Below are 24,155 nucleotides of genomic sequence, written 5' to 3'. Positions count from 1 at the left end.
AGGAATTAGAATTGAAATACACCTACCAGTATAAGTGCAGTGATGTTGACAGGATCTCCAGTTCTTTCAATGATGAGGCGGACCACCGTTGTGCTGCTTTCATTCACCACAAACTCTGTCTGTCCCAAGAATCTCAGCTCGGTATCTCCAAAGGTTTGTGAGATGCAAAGTGCTATTAGAAGCTCTGCTAGGATAAGGGCAGCGGGCATTCCTGGAACAGGGAGAGAAATACAAATCATTAGAAATCTACTGCAGTTCAGTTTCTCACGGCGTGTCTGTGTACGGTGAGAGGATTGGGGGGGGGGGGGGGGGGGGGGGGGGGGTCTCATTGGGGGGGGGGGGGGGGTGGGGGCATCATAATAAAAAAATCTGAGTTTCTCCATTTTCCCCAGAAGGCAGGAGAAGAGTTGGATTCTCAAAGTTATTTATTCTTCATTGTTATTAGCATAATTTGTATCTGACATGAAACAAACAAACAAAAAAAAGAGTTTCAATTCTTTAATGAGTAATAAACAGATCAGGGCTACTTAAATCCCTAAATCAAATGTCAAAAAAATTGCACTAATGGCGGTTTGGAGTAAATGGCCCTGAGAATTTAGCCCAATGTGTTCACTGCCCTTTACATTCAGCCATTCTTATTTGCTAGCAATAATTGTCACACTCTGTGAGCCAATCACTTGGTTGAATGTAAAGATCTTTTAATACTGGGTGAAACTAATTGACTGAACAGACTTAATGTATACTTGTTGCAGGGGGAGCCCTGCTGATGTAAATAGTGGGGGCGGGAATGTAAGGTTGGCAGGGATTGGGTTAAATATGTCCCCGCCAATAAACACAGATGTGACCATTCCCCACATAGGTAATTGAGTACTAATAGTTTGGAGTGGTGTTGGTGTTGGTGGTGTTGTTTGTGTTGGTGTTGGTGTTGGTGTTGGTGTGTTGATGTTGGTGTGGGTGTGTTGGTGTTCGTGTGCTGATGTGGGTGTGTTGATGTGGGCATGTTAGTGTTGGTGTGTTGGTCAGTGTTGTGTGTGTTGGTGATGGTGTGCTGGTGTGTTGGTGTGGGTGTGTTGGTGTTGGTGTAGGTGTGTGGGTGTGTTAGTGTTGGTGTGGGTGTGTTGGTGTTGGGTGTTGGTGTGGGTGTGTTGACGTTGGTGTGGGTGTGTTGGTGTTCGTGTGCTGATGTGGGTGTGTTGATGTGGGCATGTTAGTGTTGGTGTGTTGGTGATGGTGTGCTGGTGTGTTGGTGTGGGTGTGTTGGTGTTGATGTGTTGGTGTTGGTGTTGGTGTGTGGGTGTTGTTGGTGGTGTTGACGTTGGTGTGGGGTGTTGGTGATGGTGTGTTGGTGTAGGTGTGTGGGTGTGTTGGTGCTGGTGTGGCTGTGTTGGTGTGACGGTGTGTTGGCGTTGGTGTGGGTGTGTTGGTGTTGGTGTGTTGGTGTTGGTGTGGGTGTGTTGGTGTTGGTGTGTTGGTGTGGGTGTGTTGGTGTTGGTGTGCTGTGTGGGTGGTGTGGGTGTGTTGGGTTGGTGGTTGTACGTGTGCAGGTGGTTGGTGTGTTAGGTGTGGTGTGAGCTGGTGGGACGGTGTGTGGCAATTGGTGTGGTGTGTTGGTGTTGGGTGACCGGTGTGTTGGCGTTGGTGTGGTGTGTTGGTGTGTTGTTGGTGTGTTGGCGTGAGTGTGACACCAACCATCACAACTATCTGGGTTTTTTTTTAACATCTCTACACAACACCAACGTGTGGGTGTGTTGGTGTTGGTGTGTTGGTGTTGTGTGTGTGTTGGTGTTGGTGGGGGTGTATTGGTGTTGGTGTGTTGGTGTTGGTGTGGATGTTGGTGTGTTGGTGTGTTGGTGATGCCTGTGTGGTGAATTTGAATCCCCAACCTAAACGTGGTTATCCTTTTGTTTAAACCTTTAATTTTGGCCCTCATGTCCTGTTTGTGTTTGTGCGTTTTTGTTAACGTGTGCTTAGCATTTGAAATGCAGCTTCTATCTCCGAGGCTCTAATTTATGCTTGGGCAGTGAGTTAATAACAGCTTGGGCAGTGAAGCTACCCTGCCACAATACTGTAAATAAGGTAATATAAATTATGAGTGGTTTAAAATTGATAAGCCATGTCTTGTTAATAGATTAGCAGTGGCAAACAATTGGTAGACTGAAAAATGAAGAAAAGGCAGCCAATCTTGATTAACACATTTTTAACAGTTTTCTTTAATTATTACCACTCTGCAAAAGACCTCTTAAAAGGGAAGAAGTTAAAAACATTTATCTTACCAGTCATCTTTGTTTTTTTGTTAAACTGAAATGTCCCTTAGCCCTAAATACATTTTACTGTGCACAAATGTTAAACATCTAGTCGGAAAGTAATACAGTATAGTAAACCATTGTGGTGTTGGTCAACGGTAATTTGAAGCTTCCCGTAATTCAGAGCCAATGTTCATTTCTGTCTTTTCTATGGATTCTCATAGGATAAACCTCTACATAAGCACAGTTGCCTATGATTGGCCATGTTCTAGTGATTTAGCTGTATCCCCAAATAAGAATTTACCAAATGCTATAAAAAGTGGATTAAGAGATGCTGACTGTGTGCAGACAGAGGGAGAGACAATGGCAAAGCTAAGCCCACCATTAATACTGAACTCACTCATGTGCTGTTGCTAAGCAATGATGCTGGGAACTTCCTGACTTCATGGTTCGAGCAGGGGTCTCAAACTCAGCTTATCTGAATTTCATTCTTCAAAAGTGCACATGTGGGCCATATCATATTTGTTTAATCTTCCGGATAAAACGATTATACGACCACAATGCAAAAAAAAAAAAAAAAAAAAAAAAAAAAAATCAAATCCTGCTTTGCAGTCATGAGTCAGTCTTTGGACAGATTGAAACTTAGTGAATCTAAAATAGTGTCCTCCACATGACAATGCTGGAAAAGCTGGGAACAAGGCCCTACACATACAGAAGTACTAAAAAGTAAGCAGTGAAATCTCAGATTAGGGGTGTGCAGAAACTTGTACTCACATTTGGAATTGCTCTTAAGATGTATTTATCTGCAGGTATTCAATAAATCCATTCATTGATGTGTTTGAAAACAAGAAAAGCTGTCCTTCGCTCACATTTACAACTGAGTACCAATCAATGTCAACTAACTTCCACACTGAGTGTTTTAAAAGCAGATCTGAATATTATGTTCCTCTTAATTGAGTCCTTTTTTACAGCATGACGTGACAGAGAACAAAAAGTAAACTCCTGCGGCTGGCAATTACAAAGGCGATACTGTATTAACTACAGGATTCTCCTGCACGAAGAGCACCCTGGGCTCTGCTCTGTGAAGGGACAGTGGCAGAAGCTATGGCAGCTGTCACTTCTAGCAACAGTGAAGAGCCCCAACTCAATTTCTCTCAAAGGCTGCACCTCCCTTTAAGAACAAAACCACACAAGCCTGGCACACCAAGGGGGTACATTCCACAGAGGGGACTGCCAGGGTCTTATATAACCACCCCCCAATCCACTATAGTGTGCTAACTAAAATTAAAAAATTACTCGCAGAGCCAAAGAAATGTGTTTTATTAGACACATCACTTTCTTCTTTTCTTTTGAGCAACAGAAGCAAAAGCCATCTGCTGAATATGCAGAACATTACAAAAGCCACCCAAATGTTTCACATAACCTTGTCCAATATTGAAACCCTTCACTATTATGCATACATGAGCTTTGGAGTACTAATATATCATGCAGTCCAGCAAGGTAGAGTGGTCTAGCGGATATATGCAGCTGCATTATCTTTTCTGACACTCTGGGCAAAGATTGTCATGTGATATTTTTGATGTGGTGTGTGATTATGTTCTTCATCACAGATTTACTAAGCCTTTGCTTCAGTGCAGTTGTTTCTATAGTGTTCATGCTCATGTTAGAAATAAACAACTCTTAAAGATGTCAATGAGCGCAAACTGCACTGCATTTAACAAACTGGCTCCCGTCTCTCAATTTTGATACCGTAGAGAAAAAACGATTTTGTTTCAATAACAGATATGTTCGCACTTATGTGTTGCATGTACTGTATTGTTGGCCCTTTAAGGAATGTTTTTTTTTTACTTTTTTTTAAATAAATATTCTCAAAGATTAAACAGAAAACTGAGAATGATCTTCTAATCCTCTTTAAACCGATTTAAAAAAAAATGTTTCATGGACTCAAAACTCTGTTAAATGTAGAGCTCTGGCCAAAGGCTATAGATTTACTGAATTGCATCCTGCTTTGTAGTTTTCCATATACTTAACGAAAAACTGAAAAATTGAAAAATCTGACATTTCAAAATCTAACATGAAATATTGCCTTACTATTATGGCTTCCGGAAGACTTTTGCTATATCATTGTGTAGTTTCTCTGATTACATGATGTCAAGTAAAATATCAAAATTATGTTCATATAGTTTTTTTTTTTTTTTTTTTTTTTTTTTTTTTAAATGATGTCTCAATCCTAAAATTCTAGGTGATGCAAAACATTTAGTCATAGCTGCACAGTAAGCTCCATGCGCCTAATAAAGACCAGCTCACTGTAAAGACTAATCTCTGTCAATCCCTTTCCAATGAATCTGAAGACCTCCCTCTATAAAAGCCTCTCACTGTGGAGCTCAGACTAAAGGAATTCCACTGTATCTTCAAAGAAAATTACAACTACGACAATGAGGTCTAAGGATACAGCACACAATCAACTCTCTTTGGGATTCTCAAAACAGCAAACTTGCAATCATCAAATACTCTATGTGGGGAACCTCACAGTCAGTTACTGTCATGCAGTTGTAAGCAGATATTTTTTAACAGGGCATATATTTTGCTCAAGTAGTTTCCAAAAAGCATGCACCACATGACATTTTATGCCTTGACAGATGTGTCTGAACACATGCTGATGAACTGCATACGACAAGAGCCACTACTCACACTGGACTCCCAGTCCCTTTTACTACCTTTACTAATGTCATTGAGATCATTGTTGTAAGTAACTGTGGCAGGCTGGCGAGTGGATAGAGGCCCAGAGACAGACTGCAGTTCAAAAAAATAACTTATTATAAATAAACACAAAAATGAAAGGGCACAAGGGCCAAAACAAAGCAATTTAAACACAAAGAAAGACAAAAAGCAAAACTTACAAAAATAACAATTTCCAGGCTGGGCAATGCCTTCACTGGATTCAAACTTTCCAAACAACCCAAAAAAAACCAACCTGCTTCCTCAGCTCCCTCTCCCCAAATGAGAAGCAGAGGCCTCCTTTTATATCAGGTGGCTGGGCGCTGATTGATCATTAATCAACCTAATCAACTAATCAACCCCAGCCACCTGAACATAATAAACCCAGGCAGGTAGGGGAAGTTAACCCCATCCCTGCCAATTTAAAGGGCAGAGCACACCTCCCCCCATGTACAACGTACACCGGCCGCAATCGGCCAACTCCCCACTTCCCCCCACCCTCCCCCTCCCCTCCCCCCAAGAGTCCAATTATGTCCCTTGGGTGGGCTGTTATGGTGGGTGGTGGTGGGCGGGGTTGATGTCGGAGCCCCCAAGCCTTCTTTGGTTGAGGGGGCCCCGAATCTCCAAGGTAGTACGGCGACGGCGGCCCGGCTCTCTCTGGTGGCGGAGGCGGTGACGGCGGCCCGGCTCCCTCTAGTGGCGGAGACGGTGGCCGGGCTCCCTCTAGTGGCGGAGGCGGCGACGGCAGTGGACCCTCGGCAACCCTAGAAAACAAAAAGGAGACACCAGCAGTCCCAAGCGATGCGAAGCAGCAGGCAACCCCAGGCGATCCAAATGTGTCATCCCTGAGCGGAGCGGGCGTGGCATCCCTGGGCGGTGCAAGGCAGGCATCCTTGGGCCATAGCTCCTCCCCTCTGGGCTCTGAGAGCGGCGGCGGCGGCTCCTCCCTCTCGGGCTCTGGGAGCGGCGGCGGGCTCCTCCCTCTCGGGCTCTGGGAGCGGCGGCGGCGGCGGCGGCTCCTCCCTCTCGGGCTCTGAGAGCGGCGGCGGCTCCTCCCTCTCGGGCTCTGAGAGCGCGGCGGCGGCTCCTCACCCCTCTCTGGCTCTGGGAGCGACGGCGGCTCCTCACCCCTCTCTGGCTCTGGGAGCGACGGCAGATCCTCACCCCTCTCTGGCTCTGGGAGCGACGGCAGCTCCTCACCCCTCTCGGGCTCTGGGAGCGACGGCGGCTCCTCACCCCTCTCTGGCTCTGGGAGCGACGGCGGCTCCTCACCCCTCTCGGGCTCTGGGGAGCGACGGCAGCTCCTCACCCCTCTCTGGCTCTGGGAGCGACGGCGGCTCCTCACCCCTCTCTGGCTCTGGGAGCGACGGCGGCTCCTCACCCCTCTCTGGCTCTGGGAGCGACGGCATCTCCTCACCCCTCTCTGGCTCTGGGAGCGACGGCGGCTCCTCACCCCTCTCTGGCTCTGGGAGCGACGGAGGCTCCTCACCCCTCTCTGGCTCTGGGAGCGACGGCGGCTCCTCACCCCTCTCTGGCTCTGGGAGCGACGGCAGCTCCTCACCCCTCTCTGGCTCTGGGAGCGACGGCAGCTCCTCACCCCTCTCTGGCTCTGGGAGCGACGGCAGCTCCTCACCCCTCTCTGGCTCTGGGAGCGACGGCAGCTCCTCACCCCTCTCTGGCTCTCGGGAAGGCGGCTCACCCCTCTCTGGCTCTCGGGAAGGCGGCTCACCCCTCTTTATTGGAGTGACCGGGGCATCTCCCATGTCTACAGCCAGGTAATTAACCACCATGAGGGCAACCTCTGGGAAGGAGGCCGGGTGGTGCTGTTCCTCCCACTGTTCCCACCTCTCCCCATCTCGACGCCACAGTGTGTTGATAACTATGGGGAGATCGTGGACGAGGTCTGCCTCAGGGTGCATCAACCAGTCCCAGATCTCCTGGGACGGTGGTGAAGGTGGTGGTGCTGGAGGTAGTGGGGTGGCCCCTGATGCCCGGGGTGAACACTGCACCTCTTCCTGGGCCTGGTTGTAGGGGCATCCTGCCCAGTTGTGGCCGTCCTCCTCACACCGGCCACACCAGTTTGCCGGTGGCACGTCTGGGCAGGACCGCCAACGATGGTCCTCCTTCCCACACCAGGAACACCAGGGGAAGAGGCTGGCCGGGTCCTCCAGCGGTGGCTGCAGCAGCTTACATTTCTTCAGCTGCTGCTGCTTTTCCTGCTTTTGCCGCTGTCTGCTCTTTCCCTTTTTTTTTTTTTTTTTTTTTTTTTTTCAAAAAAAAAAAAAAAATATCCCAAAAATTCCACAAAACAAAACAAAAATACTGCTCTGAGCCTCTAGGTGGCGCTATCCCACTTTGACACTAAATGTGGCCGGCTGGCGAGTGGATAGAGGCCCAGAGACAGACTGCAGTTCAAAAAAATAACTTTTATTATAAATAAACACAAAAATGAAAGGGCACAAGGGCCAAAACAAAGCAATTTAAACACAAAGAAAGACAAAAAGCAAAACTTACAAAAATAACAATTTCCAGGCTGGGCAATGCCTTCACTGGATTCAAACTTTCCAAACAACCCAAAAAAAACCAACCTGCTTCCTCAGCTCCCTCTCCCCAAATGAGAAGCAGAGGCCTCCTTTTATATCAGGTGGCTGGGCGCTGATTGATCATTAATCAACCTAATCAACTAATCAACCCCAGCCACCTGAACATAATAAGCCCAGGCAGGTAGGGGAAGTTAACCCCATCCCTGCCAATTTAAAGGGCAGAGCTTTGCTCTGCCACAGTAACGTTATATCCAAGTGTAACAAGTTGGCAATTGAGTGGAGATAGACTTATGACACTGTGGGAGACACTTTTTCACACACAGAGCGTATAGAATGGGTTACCAAGCCACTTGTTGGTGTTGCTCATTGATAGGACGTAAGATATGTTCTTATGCAAATAAAAGATAATGTCATAAATGTCAAAGTTGTATTCTGGATGTCATAGCAGCTTCCACTGTATGCTGGTTAATATATAAGACTACGCACATGCATGTACAATATATTGTTGATCCAGTCACCAGTTATGCACTTGACTGTTTGATCAGCTCAATCCAGGGCTTTTATTCACAATGCCCCCAATTGTCAACTTTAATTCACAACTTTTTTATTTTTGCCAACTAGGGATTATCAAAGATGTTCTGGCTTATGCAAAGCGGCTTGAGATGCTTTTCATGAAAGTTGCTCGAGAAATGGATTTTGTATTGTACGGTTCTTTATTAACAACTGCTTCCCGGCATCAAGCTGCTGGAGCTTTAAAAGAAAGAGTCAACCAAGCGAAAATAATTAGAAAGTTTTTGTTCTGTTCTATTTTTCTCATTATCCAGTGCATTACAAAGAACGCTCCTGCTTTCTTGGCTCTGTCACTTCATCCATGACTTTGCAAGTCTCTTGAAGAGGTAACTCCAGGTAACTGACACCCGCCAAGCTACACTTGATCCTTCCAAGTCAATGTGACAAAGTATAGTGTTATCTGCGGGTCACTCAACGACTCTAGAGTTACCTCCGCAGGGAATGGAGCAGTTTCACGATATTATTATCAATTATTGAAATGTGAACTCACAGCCAGTCTAATGAAGCTGTTAGTGTCTGTACTTAACACAATTTTGACATATAATTGGTCACTGAAGATTAAATGATGTCATTCTGTCGCTGTTTCCCCATTGTAATGGACACCCTTGGGTGACTACTTTATCTAAGATAAGTTTACTGCAGCATGCTCTTGCAAAAAGCTCAAATAAAAGTGTTGTAAAGCATTATACTAGAACAGGCAAGCATGGTAAATCCTAGAACAGTGTGGTAAATGGTGTGGCCTATGGTGACTTTTACAAGGGTCAGAGCACTTTGTTAGGTACTGTTTGGATGTATAATGTTGCATTAATTAGAAGTGCAAAACTGAATTTGTCTTGCAGTATAAACTATGTGCACATTGAAACTGAAGTAGGTTTATCAAAGAAAATACAGAAAAGGGATCTCTGTGGAAGTAACCAGCAACTTTATACATTTTAAACTAAATATCCTACAGCAAGAAATGAAATATCTTGACTAAATACAGACATGGATTTCAGTTGCTTCTCCAATTATGTGGAGGTAACGGAGATCAAACCAGCATCCCTTCAGGATCTCACTGATCACCTAATATTCCTGCAGACAAGCTGCTAAGCTAGTCCAATACAGAGGACCACTGTATCACAGGATCACCTAAATTCACAATTTCACAGTAGGGAACAATATTGCTGAAAATTGTGCATAAGTAAACCAGTCATACCCATCACAGGCATGGTAATTCTATAAGATCATGACCTATGGTTATGGCAAGTCTACAATTTTATGTCAACAACATACCATCTTTTGACTCACTGAACAGAAAACAATTCTATTAACTTCCATATTAAACTTAAATAGTACTCCATAAAGCTACCCCATGAAGCTCTGATTGTGTACGTAAATTCTGACAAAACCGATGGATACTGAGCCCACCCATAACTCAAGCCTCCAGAGGTAAAAGCAGAAAGGCTCCTGCATTATCGAACTACACCATATAGCTCTTATTTCTTTATACAATAACCAAGTCTTTTTTTAAGGATTCTCCCAACTTGGAAGCAGGACTCCTGAGCCCTGGCAAGACTGGTAAAGGCATGAGACTCCAAAGCACCTACAGTACTACTTACTCGCACCAGCACAAATGCAGCCTGAAATCAGGGTCTCAGCCCAAGCAAGATTGTCTGTCCTACAGTAACTTTGGAAAACGTATTGTTAACAAGTTTCAGTGTATGTTAAAATAAAAAAAAACAGGTTGTAAATAATTCAACCAATCCAGACATACATAAAAGGGAAAGCATATTAGTGTTGCCAGTATAATGAATAAGAAGTTTGTTGTCCACAATCAGTTTTATCCTGTTTCATAAGTTTTAGCAATCGGCTTCACTTCAAAGACTATTAATCTGCCCCCGGTTTCAAGCGCTCTAATTCTTAAAGGCACAGTGCACCTACTTTATTTATTTTTGTTTTTTTTCTAGGACAGAACAAACCAGTGCCGGAAGACATACTGTTGCTCAGATACGCTATATAGATCATTTATCCAGCATCACAGAGAAAATGTATCCTGTCAGCAGTGAACCCCAGTGAGAGAAGAATTAAAGGTTAGCATGGTTACAGTGGTGCAAGGGTAGTATTTAGATCACAATGGCAGGGTGCCCATTGCATTCAAAATGTTTATTATATATAGTCCAAAACAAGAGATACATATTAAAGAGCACGGCATAGGGTTAGGGTTGCAGTATTTACAACCCATACACCATGAACTTTAATACAGTGCTGTAGTTTTTCCACACATGAAAATAATTCGCTCAATGGCATCAGATAAGAAAACGTTATTTGATGCTAGATCTCAGCACTTGAACACATTTATTTTTTTCACTTGAATTTATTTCAGTTCAACGTTCTCTTTGACAGTGAACATGTTGTGTGCAAAACAGTCTTCTTCTCCAGCAGTCAAAAGTAGACAAGGAGGAAACCATAATTATCTTGGCATATATACGACTTCAAGTGCTTTGTAGTAAAGGCTGCTGAACGATGAGGAGCAAATAAGAGGGCCAGTCCTACCCCCAGAGCTTTATAAACGTCACAAATGTTTGATGTTCGATGCTAAATTTGGCTGCCTGTATCAAAGTCTGATGTAGATTTATGCAAGCGTTTGTGTTAGCATGCCATAAAAAGCAAGACTTGCTATTCGTCATGTTTAACCACCTGCATAATCACACAGAATCTCAGTGACAGAACTACAACAGTACAAATGTGGAGCTTTTACACCAGATTATCTAGCAGCATTAACTGCAGCCCCTACAGCTTTGGTGCCCTGTTTATTGATATATTAATATTAATGTTAACTACAATGCATTGTGGTATAGGAAGAACATGCATGTTGCTCTGATTGCTAAAACAAACTGAAAATGTGGTAAAGTCTGCACTATAAGTACGCTGTAAACATTTAAAAGAAAAACTCAAGAGGTACCAGCTTCTAAATTCATGGCGAGCAGTTCCTGAATGTTCTGCTAAAATTTGTCAACAAGTGTCTATGTAAAGGGCATTGTATGGTTTACTGCAGTTAGTTCAGTCCTGGTGGTTGTGGAATGCTTCATTCCTCTTAGGGGCGTCTTCTCCTGCAGGACACATGGAACAGGCCCTACCCACTGCTATGGAAGCGATCCTGCGACATTTGTTACAGGAGAGCAGAAGACACTGTTACTAGTCTCAGTGTCCTGAGTGAGCCAAGCGCCCCACCTTCACTTCACTTCCTAACCCAAGCTGGGGGGGAGTGCGATGGAGGAAAACAATCAATGTGCATTATAGCAAGGAGCCTTTAGTAATGCAGAATATGAAAGAACAGATTCCCCAACATAAGAAAAAAAAAAACATAACTATTTCACATACTGTACTGCAGTTAGTTTACTCACAAACATTAAAACTGCAAAGCCGTTGTAGTATTGAACCTAGAAGCTTGTAATACTATTAACAAATTCAGGCTCTGTGCATGTTGCATGTGGTTTAGAGTTCAAATGTAAAATGGTAAGAGAAAATCATTTATCCTATTAAAAGATAAAAAATATACCACAAAGCACTTTAAGAGAAAAACTACTGCAAGACAGATGATACTTTTGAAACCCAATTAACCTCCCTGGAAGCAAACGCCAATCAAATGTCTGTTTTCTACAGAAGTAACTCAAAAAACCCTTACAGGGGCATTGTCTCCAAACTCTCCTCTGTCGCTTTTAACTTGTGCCAATCGCCTCTTACTTCCTTCTAACAAAAATCACAATGATCTATCCTTAAAAAAAGATCCACTGAATTCTGATGTGGTAAGTACTCGAGGATAGGCAGCTCTCTTTGCTGATTAGCCAGTTCTGCAACAATGAGCCTGAGAGAAAGGTACTTTCAAGGGATTATACAAGGGCTGCTTCTCAGCAGCACCAAGCCTACAGAAGCAAATTATAAACCTTATTACTTCATTGCATGTAACCAATTGGGGCTGGCTGAAATGCTAATTGCCTTTCAAAAGAGCTCAAGTAGACAAGGGGATCTTGTGATTCGCAGACTAACATGCATGTTTTTGTTCCATTTCTTTCGCATTGTTGTTTTTTTTTTGCTCTTGTTTTATTATACAGACTCACAACGCCCCTTCCCAAGTCCATTCAGATGGATAGTTTTTTTTCCATGACTTTTTTAGAAAATGTGGGAAATTCCTCCATAGTTGTCAAAACCTCTCCTATTGGCTGGTCTGTCAGACTAGTAGACAGCAGATGGCTGGATTGAGGACACAGTAAATCCCTGACAAAAAACAGCCTCAGTTTAAAGACACACACACAGGAACAGTGGATAAGAAACAAAGAGGTGATGCAGCACCACTTCTGCTTAAAGGGATATATTTATATCATGCTCATTTCTCTAATATTTCATTTCTTACTTGTTTCACATGCTATTGCGTAAGTTGTCTTTCATTCTCTACTGTGGTTTCTGTGTAGTTCAATACTTAACAGGCTTATTAAGTGCTGGAGATGAGGTCATTGCAGGAGGGTCAGTGGGGGGGGGGGTGTAACCTTGACGAAGGGCAACCGTGATGTGGGGAGGGGAGGAGGAGGGGTCAAGGCTCTTATGACGTCATCAAAAATGTCATCAAAAATTAAAAATTATTTCAGTCAGGAAAACTCATGCAAAAGAGAATAATATGTATTAAAGCTTAGACAGCAAATACTATGTTATACATATTTTTGTTACATCTTTGCCCTTGGCCCGTCATTTTGTTTTCTGATATTGGAGGCTGACTGTAGGTAAGCCATGGGCAGGGGGGCAGGATAGCTTCCCTCCCCTTAGACAAAGCCAAAAAACAGGTGACACCGAACTCTGATGTACAGGGGGGACGAACGGATTGATATATATAGCCTTTATAGCTGACCATTGGACATGTTGTTTATCGAATGATAAATGAGACTGACAAACGGTCTTGTAATGAGGGTGCCTAATATGCTTGATGTTTAAGATTTGAATCTAACTTAAAAAGTGAGTTCCCTGCCTGAACCACTGCTTTGCTAAATATATACTTGGAAAGAAACACCAGTGCAAGTGTAATCTCAAATTAAAAAGTGCTTTGGTATGCATGCACAGTATGTAGGCATGACTTGGTCCATCGTTTGCTCTGATCACAGTCTTGTCATGAAGTGGCATAGGTTCCACAAGGTGCTGGAAGGTGTCTCTAGTCATGTTAATCCATCCTGTCATTAATAATTAAGTTGTGAGGAGATGGTTGCATCGTTCAAGTTTATCCCAAACATGTCAAATAAACTTTCCCTTCATTTTCACATTGCTGATAAACTCTGCTGCAGCGGTCACATTTGATTTATTATTATACAGTAGATCTAAGGAAGAAGACCTGACATGCTCTCCATTGTACTACAAAATAAGGAATCATTTACACCCAACATAATAAGGCTGCAATTCCTTTGAAGGTTTTTAGTGACATATAAATCATGAGAGCGCTCATATGTACAGCGGGGGGTGCTCCATTCGTTATAATTACTTGTCCACGAGTTGATTGATTTCTCTATTTTCTACAGTTTCTCACATTCATACAGTATGTATCGCTCAGAATCTGTTCACTGTTGCAGTGTAAGTCATTAACTTCTGGGTGTCATGTGCCTGTTGGGTTGTACAGCTGCTCTGAGGCGAAGTTGGTGAAGACATTTGTGTTTATTAACTGCAGTTCATACAACAACTGTAATTAAAATTCTGTAAATAACTGCAGTTTATACAGATGCAAACGTTTACTACAAAGGGATTCTTTCATTGGTATAAATGCAACCTGGAAATCTTTTCTCGGAAAAAAGCACGAGACAGAATGAGATTGCCAACTTAAGAAAGCAAATTGACAAGCGAAAGATTAAGAGGCTACCTCATCATTCAGAGAGGCAGTGATCGTACAGACCCATATGCCTGCACTGACACATGAGCACGGAAAAGCCCTTTCATGCTGTCTGTCGGCCTTCAAGGCTGACAAAGACAATGATAAGGGGTGACTAATATGGGGAGGGGAGCTTATTTTCACGACGGACTCTTTCATGCAGTTCTGTAACACTCCTCACTTGAAACACAGTACAGCTGCTCCAAGCTCCTTCCAACTGGCAGCACTGCATTAGGATTTAATAGGGAAACAAATAAGCCTGTTTGTTAAGTCATTTATTTTCTGTTATTCCTCAGCTTTACAGCATCATGGTCAAATCGGACTGTCCTCTACTCTGGGGGTCATGAGCCTCAATATGGAAGGGTATATAAGGTTTCACTTGACTCTCGAGCATCTGAACAAAGCTATAGTGTAGTAATTATTAGTACTATATTCATATATAAGGAATGAATATGCAATATATAAATGTTTAACTGTCAAAAATAGGCATGTACGATATTCATATTAGCCATGTTTATACAGTAATAATTTTATAGTTTGAAGACTTCTAGTCAAAACTTTAGTCATATAATGTATTTTGTTTATTTTAGTACTACAATAACTGTACCCTACTTTTTGTCATATTCAAAATGTACTGGAAGTTGTTTCCATATACAGTAAGTGCTGTACACATTGTTGACTTAAAAGTAGAAATCTAATTTATAAATAGGGCTTTTTGTGATGGGTTTCATAATGATTACACAAATTCCAAATATGTTAAAGTTTAAATCATTACAGCATAAAAGTGTGTGCTACATATGGCATGTTTTTCCTCTTTTTCATTGTACTGTAATAATGCAATGTAATTGTTCATACAGAGGGTGGATGAATAACAGCAATCCACACTGGAGTAGCACTCAACACAATAGCCCTGCTGATGTTGAGTCAAACTGTGGAACTGCATTGATAGTCCCTCACCTTTCAGGGCATCCAAGCAGAGTGGACAGTAAACTAATCTGGACAGCACTGAACTGGTGAGTCATCAGATGAGGACAGTGACTCACACCATCAGGCAATTACACAAACTTTAAAAAGGCAAAACAAAAAACATAAACACATAAGTATAGTAACAGTATTTTAAGTGGTCTACCTCAGTAGGAAGTTGTTTGCTGGCATGAATTAGTGAACAGACATAGCTATTATTTCAATAGTGTATTTAGAGGTTAGTTTTCAGAGCAGACTAGTTCTTTTTTCTCATAATTTGGGTGTATCTGAGTTGTATTTTAGCAGGCGTGGGGGTCTACATAATTCTCTTTTTTTCTTTTTTAATTTTTTGTTAGTACTGATGTGGTGGAGATTTCAAGCATAACACTTTTTATATTGGGCACTGAACATTTTTATACAAACTTTCAACAGTGCCAATTAGTTTTTAACTGGCACTAAGCCTGGACTCTGTAGCTCCTGGATGTAAGATGATGAAAGCCATGACCTTGAAGCACAAGCATTCAGAAACCATGGGCACACATTATAAAAGAATGACATGCATTCACCATAACACAGTTAGCTTTCTATAATCAAATGGGCAGAACCGCGTAAAATAGGCACCTCTAAAACCCACTCTCAAATATCAGGAATACGTGTAAAACACTGCGTGCAATAATACCATGTAGTAAAAGGAATATACAAAACCTTTCACATTTCAAGAAGAATTCTTTCTCAAGCCTCTAAAAAGTATTCAGCTTTTCATTCACGCTGGAACAAAAGCTTATTAAAAAAGTTAGCTCAGATCATTCCATGCACGATTATGATTATAATTTTTTTTTTTTTTTTTTTTTTTTTTTTTTTTATTGAATTCAACATTTAACCAGGAAAGCGAATATAATACTTTTCTTGAGGGGTGTTTGAAAAGACACGTGAAACAGAGGGACATGTTCACAAAACTAACTCAATTCTCTTTTTTTTAAATCTTTTTTTTAGGTTAGAGGGTGTTTTGAAACTAAAGAAAAAAATTATATGAAGTTCACAAGACTAACACCGCTCTCCTTTTCCTTCACCAGCCTCGTAATTACATTTTCAGATTATTTTATTTGACGTTATTCTTGTTTAACTACATTGCCTTTATTTATCTATCTGCTGCTTATCTTCTAGCACTAATTAACATGATTAAGTGCAGGAGCTGCAGCACAGTACATGAACTTTTTAATAAACCTGTTCACTTTTGGGTGTTTGTGTCTATGAATGATTGTGAGGCTTCTAACTTCAGAACGCCTTGCTGGACTGATCTGAAAATGTGTACGTAGATTCAGAACAGTGGGGTAAGGAAACAGCCACAGTTACACAATAATCATCTGTGAATGCACACTTGTGTGTTTTTTTTACTTGTCTTATTTTTTTCTATTCAGTTGTGAAAGGATGAAGTTGTATGCTGGATATAAGCAGAAAGTCTCACTATTTTTTCAACAACAATATCAAAAACTCTTTAACTTGTAGGAAAGTAGACACACTCTTTAAATAGTTGATTAAGATACTAGCCTAAACCTTTGAATACCATATTAACACTCATATTTTAAGAAGTATTATTAATAATTATCTGCAGAATTTTGAATATGATATAATATTACTGAGAAAAAAATCTTGCGAGTAAAATTAAATTTGTAACTGATGCAGCCACCAGCTTTAAATTAAAATGTTTCTCTTAACCTAGTTTCTTATTTTTACTTCCTAATCTAAAATATGGGTGAAATTTAAGCATGTAAACGTGACCATGAATGGTTGTTCATCCTAACAAGTAACACATCAGTGGCACAGAGTTCAAATGCAGGATAGTCCTTCACTGAACCAGTGCACCTGAACCCCAGCCTCTGAAAAGCACGCCCTGCTGCGTCAAGCTCACATTCCCACTGAGCTTGGACCCTTCCATTTATTGCCTTCTACTTAGGTACTACTTGTGTGCTAAAGACTTGAATCGGTACGACATGAAATGGGATATTCAGATATGATGTTCCAAAGGGACAGAAATATAAAGTGTCAGATTAATGGTCACTTTCCCAACCCTTTTCATATCCCATTATTTAAAATAAAATCCTTTAAAAAATACCATCCAGAACCATATATGCATTTCATACCTTATATTTTTTTTCTGTGGATAGAAGTTTGTTGTATATTATGCTGCACAACATGCTCTGGAACTGAGCTGTCCAACTATTGGTCTTACATAACAATACAAAAACTTTCACTAAAACGCGTCAGTAGTTTTCTGCTCATTAAAGCATAATCTCAATATGCTGCAAGTTTAAATGTGATACTAATAGCCATTTACGACTCAACAGCCATCAGTTAAACAGTCTTACTTAACAGTCTCAGCACCAAAGACCAGCCTATTCTGCATGTGCAATACATTATCTCTAATGTTGTGTTTGGTAGAAAGGGTAGTGGTCTAGTTCCATAAATATAATACTCAACGGGAAATCTGTAACATACATACATACATATGTGTATATATATATATATATATATATATATATATATATATATATATATATATATATATATATATATATATATATATATATATATATGTATTTGTATGTATGCATATAACATGCGTGCATTTTTTTTTTTTTGTGTAATTACATTTAAAAATAGTACAAGGTCTTTTACAGTTTAAACCATAATTACATTTTGTGGAATATAAAGGGTGTGTCTTTGTTAGGAACCACTAGAAAAAATGCAGGATTGGCATTTCTGTGTATAAGAACTGATAGGGGAAGAGGACGGATACAGAGGATTATAACATTTGAAATTGGGTCCTTTTTTCTCCATCATAACCGTCTTGAAAGAGGAACCACTAACTGTGTGGCGAGATTTAATAAAATTAAAACACCCTACTAATACCCAATTCACACAAATCAAGGATAAAACATATCTAAAAATATACCCCTAACATTTCATTTTTAGATGCAAATTATTATACTGGATAAGAAGAAAAAAAAATCAAGTTATGTTCCTCCTATTTTACTGTAATAATATTTATCAGTACATACTGAACCTGTTCAGACCAGTGAATAAAGCCCACTGTGATTATATCCAGATAATCTTCTTGTGCCTATTTGTTAACACAACACGCATGCACCTCGAGAGGGGAATTTCTAATTAACTGGTCTAACAAGTGACCTTGCAAAGCATTGCAACTGGAAAATGTTTTGTGCACATGTTCCCTGCAGATGGGTGTAATTAAATTAGGCGGGACTTCAAGAGCCTCTATTAGATAAATACTGTATACATGCTTCCTACTCTGTATCATACATCTGACATCTGTGAAGAAACACTGAAAACGAACAAAGCTCTGAATTTAATGATCACTTTTAAATATAATGAAGTGGATGCTCATGGCAGTAAGCACATGGGTGAAGCAGCTTCCACCTGGCTCTCGCATGCACACTTCACCCACAGGCTCTCTTTAATAACAAACAGGAGGGAAAACTCATCCCTCCTGGTGCATCCATCGAAAAAACAAACAAACAAACAAACAGGGCCAATCATTTAGAGCGCATTTTAAAAAGCAAACACTGGGTTAAATAGATTCCACTCTGATTATCTATCTATTCTGGTGAACTTGCAATCCCTCTATAACAAGACCCAGGTGGCTAAGCAAAGTCCAAATACAGGGAGATCTTCATGGACTGACTAGAGAGTAGGGATGATAATAGTTTAGGGTTTAAACATTTTCCAGATGTAACTATTGTTAAAGATATGCATGTTAAAGGCATCAGCTGTACTGTTTATACAGTAGGATGTGTACCGTTATTTTTTCAATATGTATTGTCTATTCCATATACACATTAATGCTGTTGTGTATCATTAAAAGTACAGGTTACAGGCATGTCCGATTCCCAATATGTGACCCTGTTTAAACATTTAGTAAATCAAAAATAATGTCACATCCCTACCTGAGAGTGCTCTGTTTATAGGGAGACGGGAACTATACGGAAGTTTACTATAGTACGAAAACTATTGTCCAGGGCAAAGTAGGATCCATGAGCTGTTATTATTATTTTTAAAATTTAAAGGCTTAGATTGTAACTATAATAAATGGCAGACACTATAGTCTAGAAGCTAAAGCCATAAAAACTAAACTGGTAAGTACAAAAATCCTCAGCCGCAGTATAAAATCTAAACATATTAATAAATAGGTCATTTGGCTAGCTTAAAACTGATATATAAAATAGCTAAGTGGACAAAAAGATGAACAGAGTGACTAGCCAGACTGTCAGAAGAAACAGAAACTTTTCAACACTAAAGCACTTTTCAGGAATGACTTCAAGACTTTCATTACTGGAAAAACTCATGCTCTCCTCAAAGCGCTCTTTATATATGAATACACCCTCCATATCAGGGTTTTTTTTTTTTTTATTTATTTTTTTTTTTTTTTAAGGCAACCACATCTATTTAGGGAATATTGTTTATGAAGATTACCAAAATTCCCAGGACTAGCTTCCTTTCATCAAATTCTACGTGAATAAAACGCGTCCTTCTAGAATTCCTTAGTGTCATCCTAACCTTGTTCTTCAAACTTCAGAGGGTTAAAGCTAACTGCTGCGTTATTGGGAACCAAAATAGTAATATAATCCAATGTAAGACTGGTCAACATTGCCGTTTAAAGTTGGTCCTACCATGTGTGGCGGTTCCCCATGGTTTGTTATTGTACTTCAATGGCAGGGGGGAGGAAACAGACAAAGCACAATAACCACAGTGAATATCAAAAAAGTAACCATGGTAGCGTTTGTCCACTTGTCAATGGGTACCCATTCATTTAATCATTCCACTGAATCAATATTTGAGCTTTTCAAATATATTAGTCAGGTTGTAAATCTGGGATTTTTTTTTTGCAAAACAAACACAAAAAAGACGAAATAAATATATATTTACTAGCCGGGTTTTTTTTTTTGTTGTTTTTTGTTGTATTTATCCATGAAGCCTGAGCTGTCTAGCATGAATAATATGACCAGCCGCGAGAATACACGATCTATCCAATTTAAAACACATACAGAAAAAAAACAATTATTCAAATATACGAAATCAAATTGTATGAGTATATGTTGATCGTTTTGGGTATATAACACGTGTTACAGCTATTGGTGAACTTGATGGTACAAAAAATAAATACATGTGTTTTGAACTATACATTAATGTTTGTAAATAAAAAACATAACATTGTTAGAAAATAAACGACGTGACAAAAAAGCATAGAAATTGACAAAAAAAATTTAAAAAATGTTTGGTGTTTGTTTTGCTTTTTTTTTTTTTTAGTAGGTGCCCTGTCACATGATTCAAATTTATTTCAAGAATCACTTACCTGACGTTTTATTCTTCTCAACAACCCAGGACAAATATAAAGTGCTCCAATATCGCAGAAGATATCATCTAAGAACAGTTGGCTTACAGAAAAACATCTCCAATGGTCTGTCAAAAAACTGTTTCCGATGCTATTGTAAAGCCCAGCGTTGAAACTCTGATTCCCAAAACGATTTCCTCATGGGATCCTTATTATTAAACCTGTTTGCATTTATATACAAAAGCCCGTCAACCGGTAAACGCTGGAATAAAATAAACTGTATTTCTTGTGTCTTGGTGTCTGGTTTTGGCGCCCCTTTGCTTCTTGCTCAATTCAAGTGATACAATGCTTTCTTGAAGAGACGAGCTATCCTGCACAGCCTTGATGTTCTCAAACACAACTATTCAGTCCTATGCCCTTTGCATTGACAAGTCATGCTCAGCTCATTCGCCTTTCATTTTCATCGCTTTTAAAAGCGGCTCATTTGTCCAGCCCCGTTCGGTGGCGAGCAAACAGCTCCACCCAGCGAAGACTTTTTCTTTACCCATTTATTTGTGAGACGCGAATCGAAATTAGGTTTCTAAAAATTGACTGTGGTACACCACAATAAAAAATACACGGCCTATAGAAATATACATATCGTGTTGATTCAAGGCAAAGATATTATAATTCCATTGCCATCTTGATTCAACATGCTTAAACTGTAATCCACCGTGTAGGCATTTCTTGGACTGGTAAGCTTAACTAATGTTATGATTGATTTGGACTTTAAAGCCTTGTATTGCGTGAATGTTTCACTTCAGTCTTTCTAGATCTCAACAGGTTGGGCTAAGCTTGCACACATTTAATATTTTTATATAAACAGTAAGATGTGAATTTTGAGGGTTTTTTTTACTTTGGCATTGCAAAGTATCTGAAACATTTGCTGTTCTCTACCTATCATTTTTATGTACAATGTTATGTTATTCATGAAGTACATTAGATTCCAGTGTGGTGGGCACTATAGAGCAGCACCTTAACTGGCATGTGGATAACTGAATGCCAGCTGCTGCACAGGAAGCGGACCTACAGTGTGGTGCCAGGATATGTTGCTGTGCTAATCTTAATAATGCCTTTAGAGCCTTGCTATTAATTGTGTTAACATAATTCTAATTGATCGCCAGCTCCAGTGCTACTGTCCGACCAGTTCAAGGCAACACATTATTATATGAATAGGGTAGGCAGTCTCAACGGCTCATTGGCCTGCATGGTTTTCACAGGCTTTCTTGTGTCAGCATGGAACAGTTACGATATTTAGTGGCTGCATTGGGGAATTAAGCATTGTGCATGGGGCGAGTCTCCCTCTAGTGGTTCATAGTAGTCAATGTGTGTAATTCTATCTCTGTCAGCAGGATCTGTTTCTGATGCTGCTTGGGATGTAAATGTAAAGAATACCTCTTAAATTCCAGTTAACCCTTACAGTTGGCTTCCAAGAAATAACCATTCTGCAGTTATGTACTGGAAGCTGACAGCAGAGTGTATCTCATACTGGGGGCACTGATCCCACAGCAGCATGCACAGCACAGCCAATGAGATACAATGATTCACTCATGCCAAACACAATTTCAAGTCAGGCTAGGTGCATGATGGAAATAGGATGTAATACCAGTAGCTGGCAGAAATACCAGTATATGGGATGGATTAAACAAATAACACGATTAAAGATATTCCTTTAGTGAGAAGTTATCAGTTGTCCAGCATATTAAAAAGTCTAAATTCTACTTTTCTAACAGAATTGTAATAGTGGGGAATTAAGATTATTGAAGTCTTGTTTTTGTTTGACAAAATCCTACTTTTTAAATGTCCATAGTAGCCCTATTAGCTTTAGTGCCATGTGTGCTGCTCCTGTAGTCATGGTCTAGCTGAACTTTTGAACCGTTAAAAATCTTCACAAAAGACAACCTTAAGCCCTGTATGGACAAAAGTGCCACTTATGGTATTGTATCTTCAAAAAAGTGTCTCAAAAGAAAAGCTGAACCCACCATTGACTCTGAAGCAGTGGGAATGGTATTAAAGCTATTCATGGTAGTTACTTACTAAGTGACTACAGTTTTAATCACTATAACTGTCCCACAGGAGAGGTGCAGGCTGCAGGCAGCGTCGTAACCAGAGCTGTCATTCTAACAAGGTCAAACTTAGATTTCAAGCTATAGCTGCAGTATTTATATGACTGCCTGGTATTTAAATTCAACCTCCAAATATATGTTGCACTGCAAACCTACAGAGAAAATGATGGAGTCTTTTAAACTTCACCAAAATTTTTACATGAGCATCAGCATCGTCATTGCTAGTTACAGCCATGGCTCCAGGTTCTCACACGTAGACAAGACTCTTGCAAATGTGTGAGTGTGTGATATCTGTGGAGATGCTTTTAAGTTTACAGCTATTAAAAAACACATTAAACACCATGGCCACTTCAGTCAAGTGCAAGCTGTTCCAACTAGCTGCAGGATAATGAGGTATGTTTAAATGTTTAAGACGCTCCTACCTAAATGAAATGAGTCAGAAGGGAGGCACAGTAAAAATTAGTGATCTGAGACCCCCCCCCCCCCCCCCCAAAAAAAAGACACATATAAGGAACCAAACGTTCCATCACATTATTTAATTATTCTTTCTCCCTAGTAACTGCTGGCACAAACAGACCATCTCCTTTGGAACAAAGGGTGTTTGCATTCAGGAAAAGTACATAGCAGATTCTTACCGTATCCAATGAGAGCAGCATCTGTGAGTGACTGCCTCACACAAAGTAACCTAGGAAACGTGCTACTGAATTGAACTGGGCACGCACATCTGGGCAAGTGTCAGAATTCCAGACTGCGAAGTGTACATATAAAAGATATTATGCAGTTCTACGAGCATGACTAATTTCACAACATTGTGATTTGCAGGAAACATTTTTTGACGTGACTTTCATACTTGTAGCCGGGTGGTCTTGCATAATTATTCATAACTCCTCCCCTAGTGTTGTGGGGGAGATTGCTTTTTTTCTGCTGAATTCCACTCGCTGGCACAAGCCGTCGCGTCTCTTCTGAATGTTTGGGCCAAGGTTTCTGGTAGAAAAGATGTAGATATGGAAATATTTCAAGAGGTTGGTATTGATCCCAATTGTTCTTAGTATGGAGGAAGCAGTGTGCCGGGGGCTTTAAATGTAATGCTGACACTTAAATAATGATAATGTTAGAATGCAAGAAAATACATTATACATAACTGTCAACTTCAGACTCACTAGGAGAGAGGGCGATTTAAAAAAAAAATAATGAATAGGACTGCTCTTGATTCAAACTAGCGTCCGCACAGTGTGATACCAATACAGCTTCCTGTCTTCTCGTTCCCCTCTTTTGCTCCAGCATCACTGCAAATTCAGCCAAATACATTGGGTGCGTTCACAGACAGCATGGCTAAATCTGCACAGAATCTGCGCAGAATGACCTCCGTGAACCCATCAAATGCCTTTGGGTCAGCAGAGGCCACTGAGGTTGAGGGAAGTTACGTCAGTACGTCGCTCGGTAGGATTACGTGGCTTAGTCAAAACAAAATATAGATGGTTGTCATTAGCGCAGGTTGCCATTAAAGGCTGATACATTTAAGGTATGTATTTATTTATTTTTAGACTCGTATCATAATATGATAGATACGTCTTCGTTGAGCTAAAATGAATAAAAACGTTAAAATAATTGGTGTCGTGTTATCTGGCTGGTTGAGTTGTAAACACCGGGGTGCACGTCACTGCTGCACAGGACCGCCGTGAGCAGCGGGGTTTGCAACTGTTTTGTGCTCCGTGTTTCAGCAATGTGACGTGGTAAACGAGTTTTATTTTTACGTTAGGACTACAGTTCGTGAAGTTGGTG

At 40.6% G+C, this 24,155-nt stretch overlaps 2 protein-coding genes across 9 annotated transcripts in view; one reads left to right on the top strand and one right to left on the bottom strand.

Annotated features, from left to right (window-relative positions):
• The window catches only part of LOC121313039 (adhesion G-protein coupled receptor V1-like), a 185,786-nt gene extending 165,075 nt beyond the window's left edge, over positions 1-20,711 (bottom strand). For all 5 annotated transcript variants that reach the window (XM_041245163.1, XM_041245188.1, XM_041245171.1 and 2 more), the window contains exons 1-2: positions 20,290-20,711; positions 27-211 (exon numbers count right to left, since the gene is read on the bottom strand). In XM_041245163.1, coding sequence (XP_041101097.1) covers positions 27-209 — 183 coding nt within the window. In that variant the 5' untranslated portion in view covers positions 210-211; positions 20,290-20,711. The remainder of the gene's footprint in view (positions 1-26; positions 212-20,289) is intronic.
• Positions 20,712-23,337: 2,626 nt separating this feature from the next.
• LOC121313019 (lysM and putative peptidoglycan-binding domain-containing protein 3-like) overlaps positions 23,338-24,155 on the top strand; it is a 7,094-nt gene continuing 6,276 nt past the window's right edge. Inside the window, exon 1 of one of the 4 annotated variants that reach the window (XM_041245142.1) lies at positions 23,338-23,395. The gene's annotated coding sequence lies outside the window, so the exon portion shown is untranslated. Of the gene's footprint in view, positions 23,396-23,794; positions 23,896-23,934; positions 24,107-24,155 lie in introns of those variants that run through there. The other 3 variants (XM_041245125.1, XM_041245151.1, XM_041245132.1) reach the window with 3 other exon arrangements.

Source organism: Polyodon spathula, chromosome 1 (assembly GCF_017654505.1).
Source record: "Polyodon spathula isolate WHYD16114869_AA chromosome 1, ASM1765450v1, whole genome shotgun sequence".
NCBI lineage: Eukaryota > Metazoa > Chordata > Actinopteri > Acipenseriformes > Polyodontidae > Polyodon > Polyodon spathula.
Note: the sequence above shows the minus strand (reverse complement) of the source record. Positions and strands in the feature narration are given on the sequence as shown.